This window comes from Halyomorpha halys, unplaced genomic scaffold (assembly GCF_000696795.3).
Source record: "Halyomorpha halys isolate HHAL.00 unplaced genomic scaffold, Hhal_1.1 Scaffold126.1, whole genome shotgun sequence".
Lineage (NCBI taxonomy): Eukaryota > Metazoa > Arthropoda > Insecta > Hemiptera > Pentatomidae > Halyomorpha > Halyomorpha halys.
Window position 1 is genome coordinate 966,028 of NW_027112074.1, and position 15,660 is coordinate 981,687.

The following is a 15,660-nucleotide window of genomic DNA, read 5'->3' on the forward strand; positions in this document are numbered from 1 at the left end:
TTTGTAAATATGTTATGTCATATTCAATAACAAATTTTACTCCAAGATTTTGTGAGATGAAAAACTGGATTACTCAGGAAGGTTTGGGTAAAATGGAGATGTGACAAAATTAAAAATTATGGTTTAATTTTTTTTTACCAATTATAGTATATTAGAAAAGAATAAATAAACAAAACAATTTTATTTAATAACATTAAAATTTAACATTAAATAGTATTTAATGTTAAATTTTAATACAAACTTATGATGATTTTATAAAATCATCATAAGTTTGTATTAAAATTTAACATTAAATACATTGATATTTTATAAACACCAGTAAATAAATATTTTAAACAATAGTATCATATCAGCACTTATAGTGCTTTTTTTTATTTTCTCTTTCTTCAGACTTTTACATTAATACAGATTATCTTTAAAATTATTGCATTGTATCTTACAGATAAAATGTAGAATACTTAAGATACTTTGGTAACAGTAAGTAGTGGGGTGTCTGGTTCATGAAGCAAAAGAGCAGAGTCGCTGGTTGCATCGACACTGGTTAATCCTGTTGGTCGGATTTCTTCTTCAATGCAAGGACAGGACACACTTAAGTGTTCACAACGATTAACCTTCACAACAGAAGATGATAATACATTATGTTACGATAGTAACTAAATAACTAACTTTGAATTTGAAGAATATCAATTTAAGGAGTTGTCAACTTTCGGTTATCTATTTCTGTTGGATAATTATTGTTCTCATTCATTTCAATTTGGGTAGATTTGTATGCACTTTATTTATTCTTCTTCTATTATATGAATTTAATCAAACTTAATAATAATACAATAAACTTAAAACTTACCTCTAAGGAAGACTTCTTGACAGGACTATCAGCAATTACTTCCAGTCTTTTGCTATCAACATGGTTTGCAGCGAATCGTAATCGCTTAGGGGATTCAAAACTTGCTGCCCTTGGAATCTTGGTCTTTAATGAGCTTCTGATTCCTCTTTGTAAACCTATTGAAAAAACCTCAAATCATGATAATATTTCTTTATAATTTTATTAAATTATTTAATGTGTATTAAAAAAAATAAAATAGTCACATTGCGGGGTTGATCTTTTTTTTTTTTTATTTCATTTGTTGATATTTACAACTGTACATAAAATACATCAAGTAAATTTACCATAATGGTATGGTACAAGCGTGCAGAGAAACTAGCACTCGGAGGGTTGATCTTGAAAGTATTTTTTTTCTAATATCACTTGATCACTATAATTTTTAACCTGACAAAATGTTGTGTAGTTTCCTGGAGAAAAGAGTATAAAGGTGGGGGTAGGCTTGCAGGGCAAGGGGTATAATCCCGAAGGCCGGGTCTATTCCTTTGTTGGCGTGACATCCAGTATGCTATACTTGAGAGTTTACAGTTAAAAGTTGCTGCTGTACCCCATATGCCAGAAATGGCATGGGAGGGGATTAAAAAAAAAGTTGAGAGTTACTCAAAGTGTGCTCACATTTTGTTGTTGATATTTTTTTTTTTTTTTTTTTAATTACTATTAATTCTTAGTCACTTTTTTTATGTAAACAATAAATATTCTAAAAAAATCATTTTTACTATCTTTACTTTTTTTTAATAAACAACTTTCTCCATTATACCAGAAATAATTATTTATTAACTGTTGCTAGAAAACATTAATTGAAACATTGACCAAGTTAATTCTATTTTACATTCACTCCTTTATTTTTTAGTACAGAAAATATATTTTGGGATTCTTAATATTCACATTGAAGTGAGTCTGAACAGATCAGATAAAGAAGCCCGAATTTCTAGAGAATGGCGTTGTGGATTTTCATTATAGATATATCAAATATTAGAAATAACATTTACTACAAATTCTATTCTATTCACATTTGTGATTAAATGAATGATTTTAAAGATAAAATTACATTAAAATTAGCTTCAAAGTAATGTTGCGTTCAACGTAGCGTTACTTTAGCTCAGAAGGATATTATGGTTATGTCACCCATCATAAAAGTGATGGTTTTAAACAAGGAAATTTTTTATAAAAGGTTTCAAGGATCAGTTGGTTAATCAATACTTGATAAATCCCTAAGATTTTTGTTTTAAGTAATTTAAAATTCAGGGATGTGGAAAATCTTTAATTAAAATATTTTTAATGTGATGGTTGTTAATTCACTAGCCAAATTACAAAAAAAGTTATCAGATATTTTTGAAAATTAATATTCCAAAATATGCTAGTCTGAAAAATTATATTTTTCTTGATCTTTTGTCTTAACAGAATGCTTATAAAAAGGAAACAAGGAGATAGTTTTTTTTGTCATTAATTTGGAAAACTAGAGATCTTTGTTTTGTTCTAGTGTTATTCATGTATTTTAATACCTTGCACTGATTGGTGGGAAAGATCATACTGATTCTAAAAATTGTTTATCGACTTAATGAAATATTTCCTCTTATTGAATGTCAGTTTAAAAAAACTCTTATCATAAAAGTTTAAGCAAAATCCTTGTTTGAATTCGAGATCTATCTAGTCAACAAAAAGTACTCTAATTAAAGTATAGTGTAAATAAAAATCAAATAATGAACCACTAATAAAATGGATAGTTTCAAATAATGATCAAACATCAATAATTTACTCAAACCTTGTATCAGGTAGTCTGATGTACCCAATGATCTAAGCTTATACCGATCCAAAAATATTTATAGAATATTTTAATTTTTTTTTAAAATTAAATTCACAAAATGCTAGTCATTTTGTTTTTAATTATATAAATAAGATAACAGATTTGTTCTTTTAGTACTGTAATTACCATGCCTCCTCCTATCCCTCCAAATTGGATCCTCACCGATGAGAAAATAAGTCTTCACCTCTCCTTTACCTTTCATCCTAATCAACCCCCGCTCCTCAAGCTGGTAGCCACCAAGTCTGTCCAACAGTTGCTTTGTCTCTTCGCTACAATGGATCTTCTGGGCTAACAATGAGTTAATAAAATTTATTTATTACATAGATATTACAATTCACAAATTCTAAAGTAAGCATTTTTTAATATTATAAGATTAAGTCTTACATTTAAATGATATCTTGAAAAATGTTCACAGATATTAAATAATAATGAATATCCTAGTAACATACAAAATGAGACTAAAATAATTTTGTTTTAGTATTTATTGAATTATAAATATATAATAAAAATATACTCATTCTTTGTTTAATAAATCTCAAGCACATACAACTGATGTGAGAGGTAGACCTTATTTTTAAACTATATATTATATAATTTATCTCTTCTATTAGCTTTTACTAATCACACTTTCGAGAAAAATCTAATGACCTCAAAAAGTAATCTCTGACCTTAGAATTGTAATCAGTGGAAATAATGACTTCACTGCTTTCATTGTTAGGTCAGTTAAGTTAATTTGGATCCTTTTTTTTGAGTGTATAAGAATAATTAGTACAATATCAAAATTATTAAATCTGTACAAAAATACATAAGTATATCAACAAACATCTAACAATTATTTCAACATTTCATGGTGGCCATTAACTCCTAATTATGTACAACAAAATAACGACAAAGTGATACCAATCCTAGGCCATCTTTAGTGCCTTATGCTTTTGATTAAGTTTAAACTCATCAAATAATGTAAATACGAATAAATAGAATTTATTTTCTAACAGTTTTTGTGACAAGTTGATCAAAATATTGATCATTTTCAGTAGTAATGATATCAACCTTCGATAACATTATGTAAATAACAAGGATATGGCCGAATTTAATATGTTTATATTATTATAGGAATGCTGAAAACATAGTGGAAGGGCATACCGACTCTGACTTTGATAATAACAACAAGAAATGAAGTATATGCGAATTTGATAATAAAAAGAAATTTATAATTAATAAAAATCAATGAGGAGAGTAAATAATTTACTAGTTTGCTAAATGGGTGTGATTGGAACAGATACAAAAATTCTAACGTATGATTTATTAGTAAAAAAATTCAAGAATCTTAGCAGGATTTGTATTTAGAAAAAAATTCATTTAAATGCTGGAAAGTTAAAACAAATATTGCAGAGACTTGGATATTTTACCCAATCCATTTGATTCCATCCTTGAAGCAGTGTTTACAGTATCCCCAAAAAGACAATAACGAGGCATTTTGAGACCTACTACACCAGCACATACAGTTCCTGTAAAATAAAATAGTTGATATAGCATTATTTGATTTCTAAGGTCTTATGTAATAATATTAATTATATATATTTTTTTTATAAAATTGCATTGAACAACTAAGGTGTAGAACTTAGCACTACTGACTACAGTCCCAGATTTCATATAATGATTTAGGGTTTTAGTTTGCACAAAGTCTTGGAGGTTACTGCAACTTATTGGAGAGGTGAGCAGAATCTAAAATTAAAATGGTATCACATAACTTGGAGGAGGGGTCTAGGGGATATTGAATAGCCTTCAGTAGAAAAGAGTGTCCTGGATCATTTTTCTGTTTTGTTTTTTTTGGAATATTTACCTCTCTAAGCAGTATTTATAAAATATTTTGATTATTAAAAAATCTTTAAGTAAAATACTCAAGGCACAACATTTGCAGTTTGAAGTTGGTTTTGAAATCTCAAATTTCCCAACTTTTTGGGACATCACACCCCCCTATCCTCCCATGATAAGTGCCATGAATAAGGTCCACATATATATATATATAAAGTCTCAAAATTCATAACTTATGGGTTCTTTAGAAGATTTAAATACATAGATAATATTTCAATTGAGCATCAGTCAAGATTAATAAAATGATAAAGTGTGCTTCACCAGAATGCTGAATAAACAATGAAAGAATGTGGTTTATTATTTTGTAGACTTAACAATTTATAGGTCTACACTAACAACTGAAAGTGACCAATTATTTCATTAAAAAAACTAGATGAACTTCAATATTAAAATAATACTGCAAAGCATTCTATAACACAACTTACCAGAATGAAGTCCAATCCGCAGCTTCAGTTTTTCATTTGGCCTGTGCCTGATCTTGAACCTGTCTACTGCATTCAGAAGGTCAAGGGACATTGTTGCTATCTCTGCTGCATGTTGATCGCAGTTTCTGACAGGCAGTCCAGACACAACCATGTAAGCATCACCTATGGTCTCCACTTTGTATACATCATATGCTTCTATGATGGAATCGAAGCAAGTGTACAGGTCATTTAAGAAGTCCACTACCTGTAAGTTATATAATTACTTATATATCTAATACATAGATATCAGTTTCAATCTATATCTGCCTGTACCAATAAAATATATTTTAATATTAATATAATACTAAAATAGAATCCCTGCTAGGGCAAGGAATCTGTTCAAATGAATGAATAGTTGTGCAGGAATCTTTTATTAAACTCTAATAGACGGCATTGAAAGCTCAAGTTTGAAAAAAAAAATGTGGAATTTCTTTTCTCCTGCACCCTTTAGTTGCTTCGTCTGGGATGTTGGTTCAATATTTTCTTTCCCTTTTGCAGCCTTTCATCGCTTTTTTGCTGCATCTTGGATTAGATCCATTTTATTAATTTTTATTTATTTTAATAATTATTTAGTGACACTTTAGCTTGACATTGTTTTAAATTTTTTAGTTATCGCTTGATTGCATGATGATAAGACTTTGTTATTTATATTTATAATATAAATATATATTATACAAATATTGGAGTTATTAAAGTACAGTGGGTTATACACTGTAAGATCAATATACATTTAATTATTATAATTTTATAAATCATGAAAGAGTAACTGTAAAGAGCGGAAGTCCAATAAGGAAAATTAAAATTTAAAGCTAACTCTTGAATCTGAACATAACCTAGATCTTGTACCCATTATGATAATTAATAATTTAATTCACTCAGAACTTTAACATACTAATGAATGCAAAAGTACATTTCTTGGCTAATATTTAGTTTCTAAGTATATAAGTGTTAATGTTCATTTTTAAGTTTTAAATTTTAATCAATTATATAAATATTTTAGTTGCATCCTCTTGTTTTACTTATTATTCTTGCAAATAATGCTGTAACACTCCTACTCTAATCCTAAGTTTAATTTATATGCTTTTTACTATATTATAATAAAATATATAGATTAACATCAATTAATAGTTCATTAAACAAACTTTAATGTGAATATAACTATTATTATTTAATAAAATACTACAACATTTTTAATCATAACATCTTAGCCAAAGTTGTTAAAATTCAAAAGTAAATTTGATACCAGAGATTAGGAGTGCTCATGATACTCAAGACCAAAATGAGTTGAATAAATTGAATTAAAAAACATGTATTTAATTTAAGAGTTGAGATTAGAATTTTAAATTATAATTGAAACATTGGCAATGGAATGCACTGATAACAATTTGAGATGAAGTTTTTGTAAAAGTAGTTTCAATAGAAAAAAAAGTTATTAAATTATATTTTTTACTATATTTTGGTAATAACAAATCAAAAAATTACACACTTCCATCATCCAAAAATATGAGAGGAAAAATAATTATACACTTCAAAACTCTCAGCATATTGTTATTAATATATGATTTTTAAAAATCTTGTGTATATCATTAATTTATATTTTGCAGATATAAAACCCCTGAATCTTTTGATAGAAAAATCACTAAGATAAAAGAAAAAAAATAATAACTTTTAACAACTACTTCCAGGGCCCTATTTCATAATGAAAGATAATAGTATTGGTTCATACATACAAGTATAGAAACAATGTGGTAATAACACAAATAATTATTTGTTTCATAAAAGGGATGACTATTAGTGATATTAAACGAGTTAAAAAGTACTGAAGTATAAATTGCTAGTCAGCGTAATTGAATTAAGATAAATCTACAAGACTAATAGTATTTGTTTGTACTTTATTATGAAATAGGATCCCGGAGTTGTATACATGAAAGTAGAGTTTAATAATATAACAGGGATGAAGAGGAAAATAATCAATAGAAAGTGCCAAAAAAGGGACTTTCATTTGGAATACATATAATAATTAAGAATGAATCCAGCTAAAAAAAACAAACCAAATAACAGAAATAAAAATGTTAATACTAAATATTTTAGTTTATTTTTACATTAAGAATTTATCTGATGAATTCATCCCAGCTTAATAATTTAAAGAAACCCGAGGACTGAAACTAAAAATATACTCGAAGATATCATTTCCTGGAAGTTGGTTTCTCGCAAAGTTAGTCGTAGATATTAAATCCTATTCTAGGAAAAAGTTCCCTTAAAAATTTCTGAACAAGGATATCTCACAAATTGTATCAGAGATTAAAAACTACCCGATAAGTTAGTTCTTGTTACACGGAACTCGAAAAGTCTTTTTTTAAGTCAGGTCTATCTATCTTAAAGTTTGCCAGTTACAGTGAATCAAAACTACCAAGTCATATAATTCTACGGAATGTTACTCGCTATTCCCGCTGGAAGAGATAAATGTTATTGAGGGCAAAGATAAAGGTCCTAGTGATACCTGGAAAGGCGTGCTCTCGGCCGACATGGCAGTGAAGCCGACGATGTCGCTGAAGTAGATGGTGACGCAGTCGAAGCTCTCCGCCTCCACTTTGTGGCCTCGCTTCAGTTGCTCCGCGACGCACCTCGGCAGCATCTCGTACAGCAGGGCATCTGAATCCAAAGGTTATTAGAACCAAAATCTAATCAACAACTCCGTTTATAATTGTATTATTTATATGAATTAAAAATAATAAATGGAAATTGAGCGTAAAAAAGCTATAATATTCCGGGACGTAGATCCTTCTTCTTTTTTTTTCTATCGAGGCAACCCACAGCAAACATCACCTTTGCCTAGATATCTACAGGTGATCAAGGATGGGGAAACTATGAACCAAATCTTTTTATTTTTCAAATAAACTAAATTAAAGATTTTAGCTCTGTCAGACTGTTTCAATGAGGACAGAACGTAGCTGATATTAAATATCATTTAATGGTACATTCACATGCCGAGTTTAATCAAAATTCGTTTGAGCCGTTTTCGAGAGAATAATAAATAATTGAAAATTCTATTCGATAAAGTGGATATTGCGGTCAATCGAAAAGGTCGCTGCCATATCCCAAGTATATACATGCCTTAATATGCAATTTCACTTTCGAACGATATTATAGGCTCTCAACTCCACCTATAAGCACTTCTTCGTAAGCTACTTGCTGAACGTAGTGGTCAATAAAGTATATATATATATACTTTATTGAATGGATTTTTTCAAAAACAGCTTCAACAATTTTGATTAAATATAGAATTAAATCGTCTTTAATATAGGCTAGGCCTTAACCTCTTTGAAATAGCTTCGACAGGGCTTCAATAATGAATTTTCTTCCTTTAACATACCTTAAATTTTGTTTGTTTGAAATAATGGGCCATTTAAAATTTTTGCTAGTAGTGAAAAACATATAAACTCAGAAAGAATTTGATAATTAACTTGAGGAGATAAGAAGAAAATATCATTTTTCCAGATTGAAAATATATTTCCGAAATTAAGAATAGTAATATATAATATAATATATATTGGGGAGCGCGGTGGCCACGGGGTAAAGCGCGTGGTTACTAACTCCAAGGACTCGAGTTCGAATCCGGCTGGGCAGAAAATTGTTTTCTGTTATACTGTAGTTGTGAGTCAAATCCTGTGGGTTCTGGGGTCCACCCAGCCTCTTAAATTGGGTACCCTTAATTGATTAAACATCTGACCTAATCACCTCCTTGCACAACCGTTGGTCTAGTGACAGTACTTCTTTACAAAGTACTGAACCCCTGACCCTTCATGGGTTGTAGCGGTACAGATTTTAATTTAATATAGATATATCATATACCGTTTGAAAGCCAAAGATGTGGCAGGCCTTATGTGCCTTTCAGGAGCGTAGCAGAAGAATATGTGAAGAGTACGAGCCAATAACTGGTTTTGTTTCAGTTTGGATCACAATGGCGAACATTTCTCTTAACCCCAACGTAAGCCATCCTTTCGTGGGCGTGACCGTTATTGCTTTACTTTTGCTCAGAAGGAAAGTGGGGCTTACCACTCCCATGATATCATCTACTTTAGTAAGTTGCACAAGTGTGTTGTGGCTAGCGAGCTTGTTTTGAGTTATATCACTTTAAAAATACTGGTGAGATAGATAAAAGATTCATAAATATAAGTATAAAAAATGAAAATGAAAGGAGTAAAAGTGAAAACTCACGAGAAAAAACATTATAGAAGTTAAAAGGATTTTTTTTTAACTCCTCGCTCAAGTCATTTCTCTTGAGTAAGGGATTCGAACTCTCACCCCTCTAAGCCCGAAAATGCTCCGTATTCATAAAAAGAGTTCTCTGTGGTGAGTGAATCATTCTTATGATACCCATAAAACGGCAGCTTTCGCCGTGATTAGTGAGTGCACACTAAATGTGGACGCACAGTGAGGGGAAACTCTGCCGTGACCGTAGTTCATATTTTACGAAAGGTTGCGGGGCAATTACAGCGTAATCTTGGGAGAGGATTATACGGATGATTGGAGCTCGATAGGGTCTCTTAGAAGACATAAGGTATATCCAACGGCATTACCAGCATAATGTAGGTACCATATAATTTCTTTTGGAACTGATTGTTTTTATGAATGTTTTTGTCATTATTCCCTTAAAATTCAAATTAAAAAAATATGTAATAAATAATTTTAGTTTTGATTTATTATTAAAAGCAAAAGTTATATAACTTTTTAATCTAGAGATATCTCTAGATTAAAAGATTAAAAAAAAGAGAAAACTACGTAACATACAACTTTCACTTGCCGTCCTATTTTGAGTAGGAATTAATCCTTTCTCATTACAAATCACCGATTTCTTAATTATACATGATAGCAAAACTTTTACTGTTTGTTTTTTTTTTAGCTTACTATCGCTCCTTCAAAAAAGATGGAAACTATTACTTCTTGACCAGACTACGTCAATAACTATATAAGTTAGTTTATATTATCAACAGCCCTTCAAGAGGGACAATTTCTTGAACTTCACGCTTACTTTTTTCTCACTTAAATTTAAGTTGAGGTTATAATAAACGACATTTTTTGGCAGTAGTTCATAGCGAAGCTTACTTCTAACCTATAAATATCGATATTTAACACTTTCATGTTTACGACCGATATTACTCACGGAACCTTGTACTTTTTTCGACTTGGATACTCTATTGCCTGGCAATCTAGTATTAGATATTTAATATTAGATTACACATTACAAAATAAAAATATTAGATATTATATGTTTATAGCTTCATTAGACTATATAACAAAAAAGTCTATTACTGAACCATTTATTTTATATTTACATAATAAGTAATATATATTTGAATGTTTTAATTTTTTAACAAGAATTTACGAAAACAATACCAACATGGATTACATGTATACAATATATGATTGTACACAAATATAGGACGTCGCTACAATTGTTTGAGGGGATGATATAAAATTTCTTAATTGACAAAGTATATCTAAATTCTATATTAAAAATACATCAAATTCTGCCTTGTTTCTCCTTCTATTAAGGTCCTAATTTTCACTTAGGTATAATTCTGACGTTTGACATTTTAACCCTTGATCTACTCTCTAGATACAAATCCGAAGATTCACCGGAATTTATTAGGTTGACTTGATTAAACTTGATTGATGTTCTGTCTAGTATCTTTTAAATTGTTTTCAAATAAAAACTTTTCTTTCTCCTTTAGTAATACGTTCTAATTGTAAATACTTTTTTTTTTCTCACTTAGTTTGATTATTTTAGTTTAATTTATTTATTTTTCTGTTTATATACATTTAGAGATTCAATTTATTAATTTTTATTTTTTTTTACTTATATATTTTTTTTGGTATGAATGTGTACATTTACTGATTGCCCAAGTTTGTAGTAGATTGTAATATTATCAATAATATATATAAAAAGCCAAAAAAAAAGTATTACGTTCTTACTTCCATTCCATGTATTAAGTCCATTCTCCTCTTGAATTTCTCCCTAGAGGGAAAAATTTTCTGCTGAATGGGCTGGTAATTCATTTTTAAAAGTTTTGTACAGTCTGGTCAAGGAGTAATTGTTTCCTGCTTTTTTGGAGGAGTGAAAGTAAACAATTACCCTTTTCATTAGTATAGTAGATAAAAGTAAATAAAAAAAAATTATAATTTCAAACAAAAATAACTGACAATGAATATAATCTTGTTTACATTAAAAAGATGAACTGACATCCGTGAATTTAAAACTTGAGGTAATAATCGCGTGCCTTACTTCCCCCATTTTCTCTTGACGTTTCGGGATCTTTTCTCCATCTTTGGGATTATCATTTTCCTAGATTCCTTGTTAATTACATGCGTATATTTTTTTTTTCATATTTATAATTAGCCTTAATTTTACATGGACACATTCTTTTTACATCATTTGCACTATCACTTAACTAACTAGAATACAGTAAGTGGTCAAGTGATATTAAAATTATTTAAATAGAATGCATTCACGTTAAATTAAGAATAATTATAAATATGACAAAATGTAATTCATGAGGATATATTTAATAAGGATACGCGGAAAATGGTAATGGTAAGACGAGGAAATATTAATTAAAAATATAAACAATAAATGGAGGAAAAATTACAGAATAATTGATATATGAACTATGATCAATATTTTTTTTTGTAATAATAGTTAAAGTAACAAGAAAAACTAGCGCAATAAATTAACAAATTTGTAAAGTGTACAATTTATCTGTTAGACTTGTGGTTTTGCATATGAATGAACTGCATTTACATTATACCTGTAAAGAATTATAAATTTCCAAATTTGAATCAAAATTATCTTCTTCGAACTTGTTTTACATTTCAGTGGTAACTAAAGAATAAATATCCACTGATCTAGAGTAAAATGTTCAATAAGTTAAAAAATATATTATAATTTTTTTTAATTATTAAAAAAAAATTGTATGGATTAACTGACCAGTCTTTTTTTTCTCTTCGACCAGCTGATCAGTCCTCTCATCCACGAGGGCCTCAAGGTTGTTGGCGTACTTTTCCATCATGGCTATCATATTGTCGAATATGTTGGGCCTCCTGTAAACCAAGTGTTATTTAATAATATCAATAAATAGTCACTATTTAATATTAATATTATTAATATTATTTATAAATGTAATAAAATAATATTATCAATGCTTTTAATAAATTAATATTTAATTAATATCACCCTTATTGCCTAACAGGAACGATAGGGTGATAAATAAATAATAACAATATAAACATAAACCTAATTATTTATTATTAATGAAATATTACTCTATGGTATTTAACTGATCGCTTGTGTGTTAGTTACACATTATATAGTCTTCTGTTAACCCCTTTCTTTCAAAATGCCCTGACTTATCATTATTTTTAATGGTTCTCTTTTCCATTCCTAAGATTTGGTATAATAGTACAAGAGCTAGGAAGAGAAAAAGACAGTTATTTCACCCCAATTTTTTATTACTCTTGTGAAAACTATGTATAATTACTAGTCAAAACTGATGAGTCTGACACGGGTAATTAATTTACTACTAAGGAAGAGTAGTTACAAGTAAAGTAATATTGGTTCCAAAATAACTTATTACTTATTATTACTATAACTTTCAGTAAAGAACTACAACTAATTTTAGTAAATGTAAGTTGTGATACTCACATTCCCTTCCTCATCGGCCTGAGCCTGCTCCTCACGGCCTTAATGTCAGGCCTGTCTTCTGGAACCTCCTGCCAGCACTCCTGGACGCACTCCCTCACGCATTCCAGGCAGCTCTCTAGCAGCTCTAGGGGAGGCCTTAATGTATTATACAAACAGATAACTCTATTATCTCCATCCTTCACAACTGCCAGTCCATTAGTATCAGCTGTAGACAAGCCGTTCAAACTAGGATAAATAACGAAAATAGGTACTTGTGTAGCTGACGGGCTACCATGAGCGCTGTCGGTGGCGAATAAGAACTACTACAATTTCTGTTTTTTATTTATGAAGTTATTTGCTTTTCCTGAATCTGTTTTTATTTGTATTTGTCATATTTTTTTTACAAATGTCAATAAAATTATTAAAATTTGGGAATTGGCTTCTACGTAAAATAAGCTATTTTAAATGAAACTTTTAAGGGTGTGTTTATCTCTTTAGCTAGAAGTCGACAGCAGTGATCTCATTAATGCAGTAATGATAAAGAGTAAGGAATAATTTTTTTAATAAATACAATTTTTACTGCTATCATTAGTTCACAATTATTAACTTTTGCTCACTATGCCAGCTCTGAAAATAAACAATAAGTCCTTTACTAATAAATTCGGGACCTAAATTAGCTGAAATACAAATAATTAGGTTTGTAGTGTCGAGTTCGTTTTTAATTTTTTTTTCTTTTAATACAGAAATTTTATTAATCACAACTAATTTTTTAACACCTTCAAATTTGTTCCCAGAGATAAGAAGGACAAAATAGGGCAAAAAAAAAACAACAAAATAATGTTATCGGTATTTATCAAATTCAGCCACAGACAGCACCTGTGGTTTCCTGTCATATAAATAAGTACCCAAAAAGAAATGTCTGAAGTTCAAAGCTCCAGAGTCTATAACCATGTAAGACACTTCAAATTTCAAAATACACTATGTTTTAAATTCGTTTTATTTTATACAACTTGTCTGTCGTAATCGATATTCACATTTTTTAAATTATTGATTAATGTTATCTAATACTCTGATCTTCTTGTAATGCAGTTAAGAACAATACTAAACATCATTTTGAAAATTAATCCCATAGTTTTTCAACTTCAATATTAAGGACATTACGACCATTTTAGGTTCGTAAAATACATTTTTTCCCCCTTTTTGTAAATAGAGTTTTTTTTTCGAAAATATTAAAATTAGTTTCATAAAGTGACCACTAGAAGTGATATAAATATATATTTTTTTAACTAAACCCATTAGGCTTTTTAAATTACTGTATTGATGTAATAGAATTTTATTATTTCTGAAATATGTTATTTTTCAAAAGATAAAATCAGTGGAAAATGATTTCATAAAGCGGTTTATTAACTGATTTATTTTTATAAAGGTTTTTTGAAAGAACAGTCAGCATTGCTTGTAATTTCTTTCTTTGTGTCGTTTCTTTCTTATGCGGTACATATCTTACGGAAGCGTTTCAGGAGGAAAGATTTGTCCTACTCACTTGACCTTTTTTAAAAATTTGTTTCGAAAGATTTTCCCTAGTTTAACTAAAATGAATTTTATCCAATTTTTGTCACAAAACAATTTATATTTCTTTATTAGTCTAACGTTTTGGCCATTTCGGCCATTTTCAAGGACAATCTTAAACACAATTTTAGAACATCAATTTTTAAAAACTTTATTTTAGGTCATTAATTACACTATTTTGTCAATTCTCCATAATAAATTAAAAATTAAAACTTTTTTTAAAGATTACAGTTGATTTTCATTCATGTTATGAAATATTATAATAATGAAAAACAACTGTAATATTTAAAAAAAGTTTTAATTTTTAATTTATTATGGAGAATTGACAAAATAGTGTAATTAATGACCTAAAATAAAGATTTTAAAAATTGATGTTCTAAAATTGTGTTTAAGATTGTCCTTGAAAATGGCCGAAATGCCCAAAACGTTAGACTAATAAAGAAATATAAATTGTTTTGTGACAAAAATTGGATAAAATTCATTTTAGTTAAACTAGGGAAAATCTTTCGAAACAAATTTTTAAAAAAGGTCAAGTGAGTAGGACAAATCTTTCCTCCTGAAACGTTTCCGTAAAATATGTACCGCAAAAGAAAAAAAAACGACTAAAGAAAGAGATTCCCAGCAATGCTGACTGTTCTTTCTAAAAACCTTTATAAAAATAAATCAGTTAATAAAGCGCTTTATGAAATCGTTTCCACTGATTTTATCTTTTGAAAAATAACATATTTCAGAAATAATGAAATTCTATTACATCAATACAGTAAATTAAAAAGCCTAATGGGTTAAGTTAAAAATATATTAGTAATAAGATTACAGTTGATTTTCATTATTATAATATATCATAACAAAATTTACTAACAAATATTTTTGTGATAAATTATAATAGTGAAACTTAACAGTGATTATAAGTTTTAATTTTTAATTTAATATGAAGATTCGATTAAATATGGTAATTTGGATTGAAATTAATCACGTAGGCATAATAGCCTGCATAAAGTTTTTCGAAATTCATGTGGTTCTAAAATTGTATTTAAGAGTGTCCTTGGGGGAGGACCGAATTGGCCGAAACGTAGGACTTATAAAGTCAGATTTATTTTATTTAAACAATAATAACCAGTGTCATGAAAGTTTAAAGATTATATATAAAGATTTTCTCTAGGTTTCGTGGTCTAACACATTTTAAAATTTCTCGTCAGCAATAAAATTATTATTTAACAATAATTGTGATAATTTATTTATGATGTAATAATCAATCATTATGTTTATTAACATACAAAAGTTGAAAAAATAATCACCTGATAATGATAATAATTTTGAGTGAATTTCAAACTTCAAAGAATCTCGGCTTGTCTTCAGCTGACTTCTCACAACAGTTAAGAATGAAAAAACT

At 28.8% G+C, this 15,660-nt stretch overlaps 1 protein-coding gene across 1 annotated transcript in view; it reads right to left on the reverse strand.

Annotated features, from left to right (window-relative positions):
- Positions 1–330: 330 nt before the first annotated feature.
- The window catches only part of LOC106678164 (guanylate cyclase 32E), a 219,205-nt gene continuing 203,875 nt past the window's right edge, over positions 331–15,660 (reverse strand). Inside the window, exons 17-24 of the mRNA XM_067050027.1 lie at positions 12,726–12,860; positions 12,012–12,124; positions 7,524–7,675; positions 4,985–5,228; positions 4,094–4,192; positions 2,811–2,972; positions 845–999; positions 331–611 (exon numbers count right to left, since the gene is read on the reverse strand). Coding sequence (XP_066906128.1) covers positions 459–611; positions 845–999; positions 2,811–2,972; positions 4,094–4,192; positions 4,985–5,228; positions 7,524–7,675; positions 12,012–12,124; positions 12,726–12,860 — 1,213 coding nt within the window. The 3' untranslated portion in view covers positions 331–458. The remainder of the gene's footprint in view (positions 612–844; positions 1,000–2,810; positions 2,973–4,093; positions 4,193–4,984; positions 5,229–7,523; positions 7,676–12,011; positions 12,125–12,725; positions 12,861–15,660) is intronic.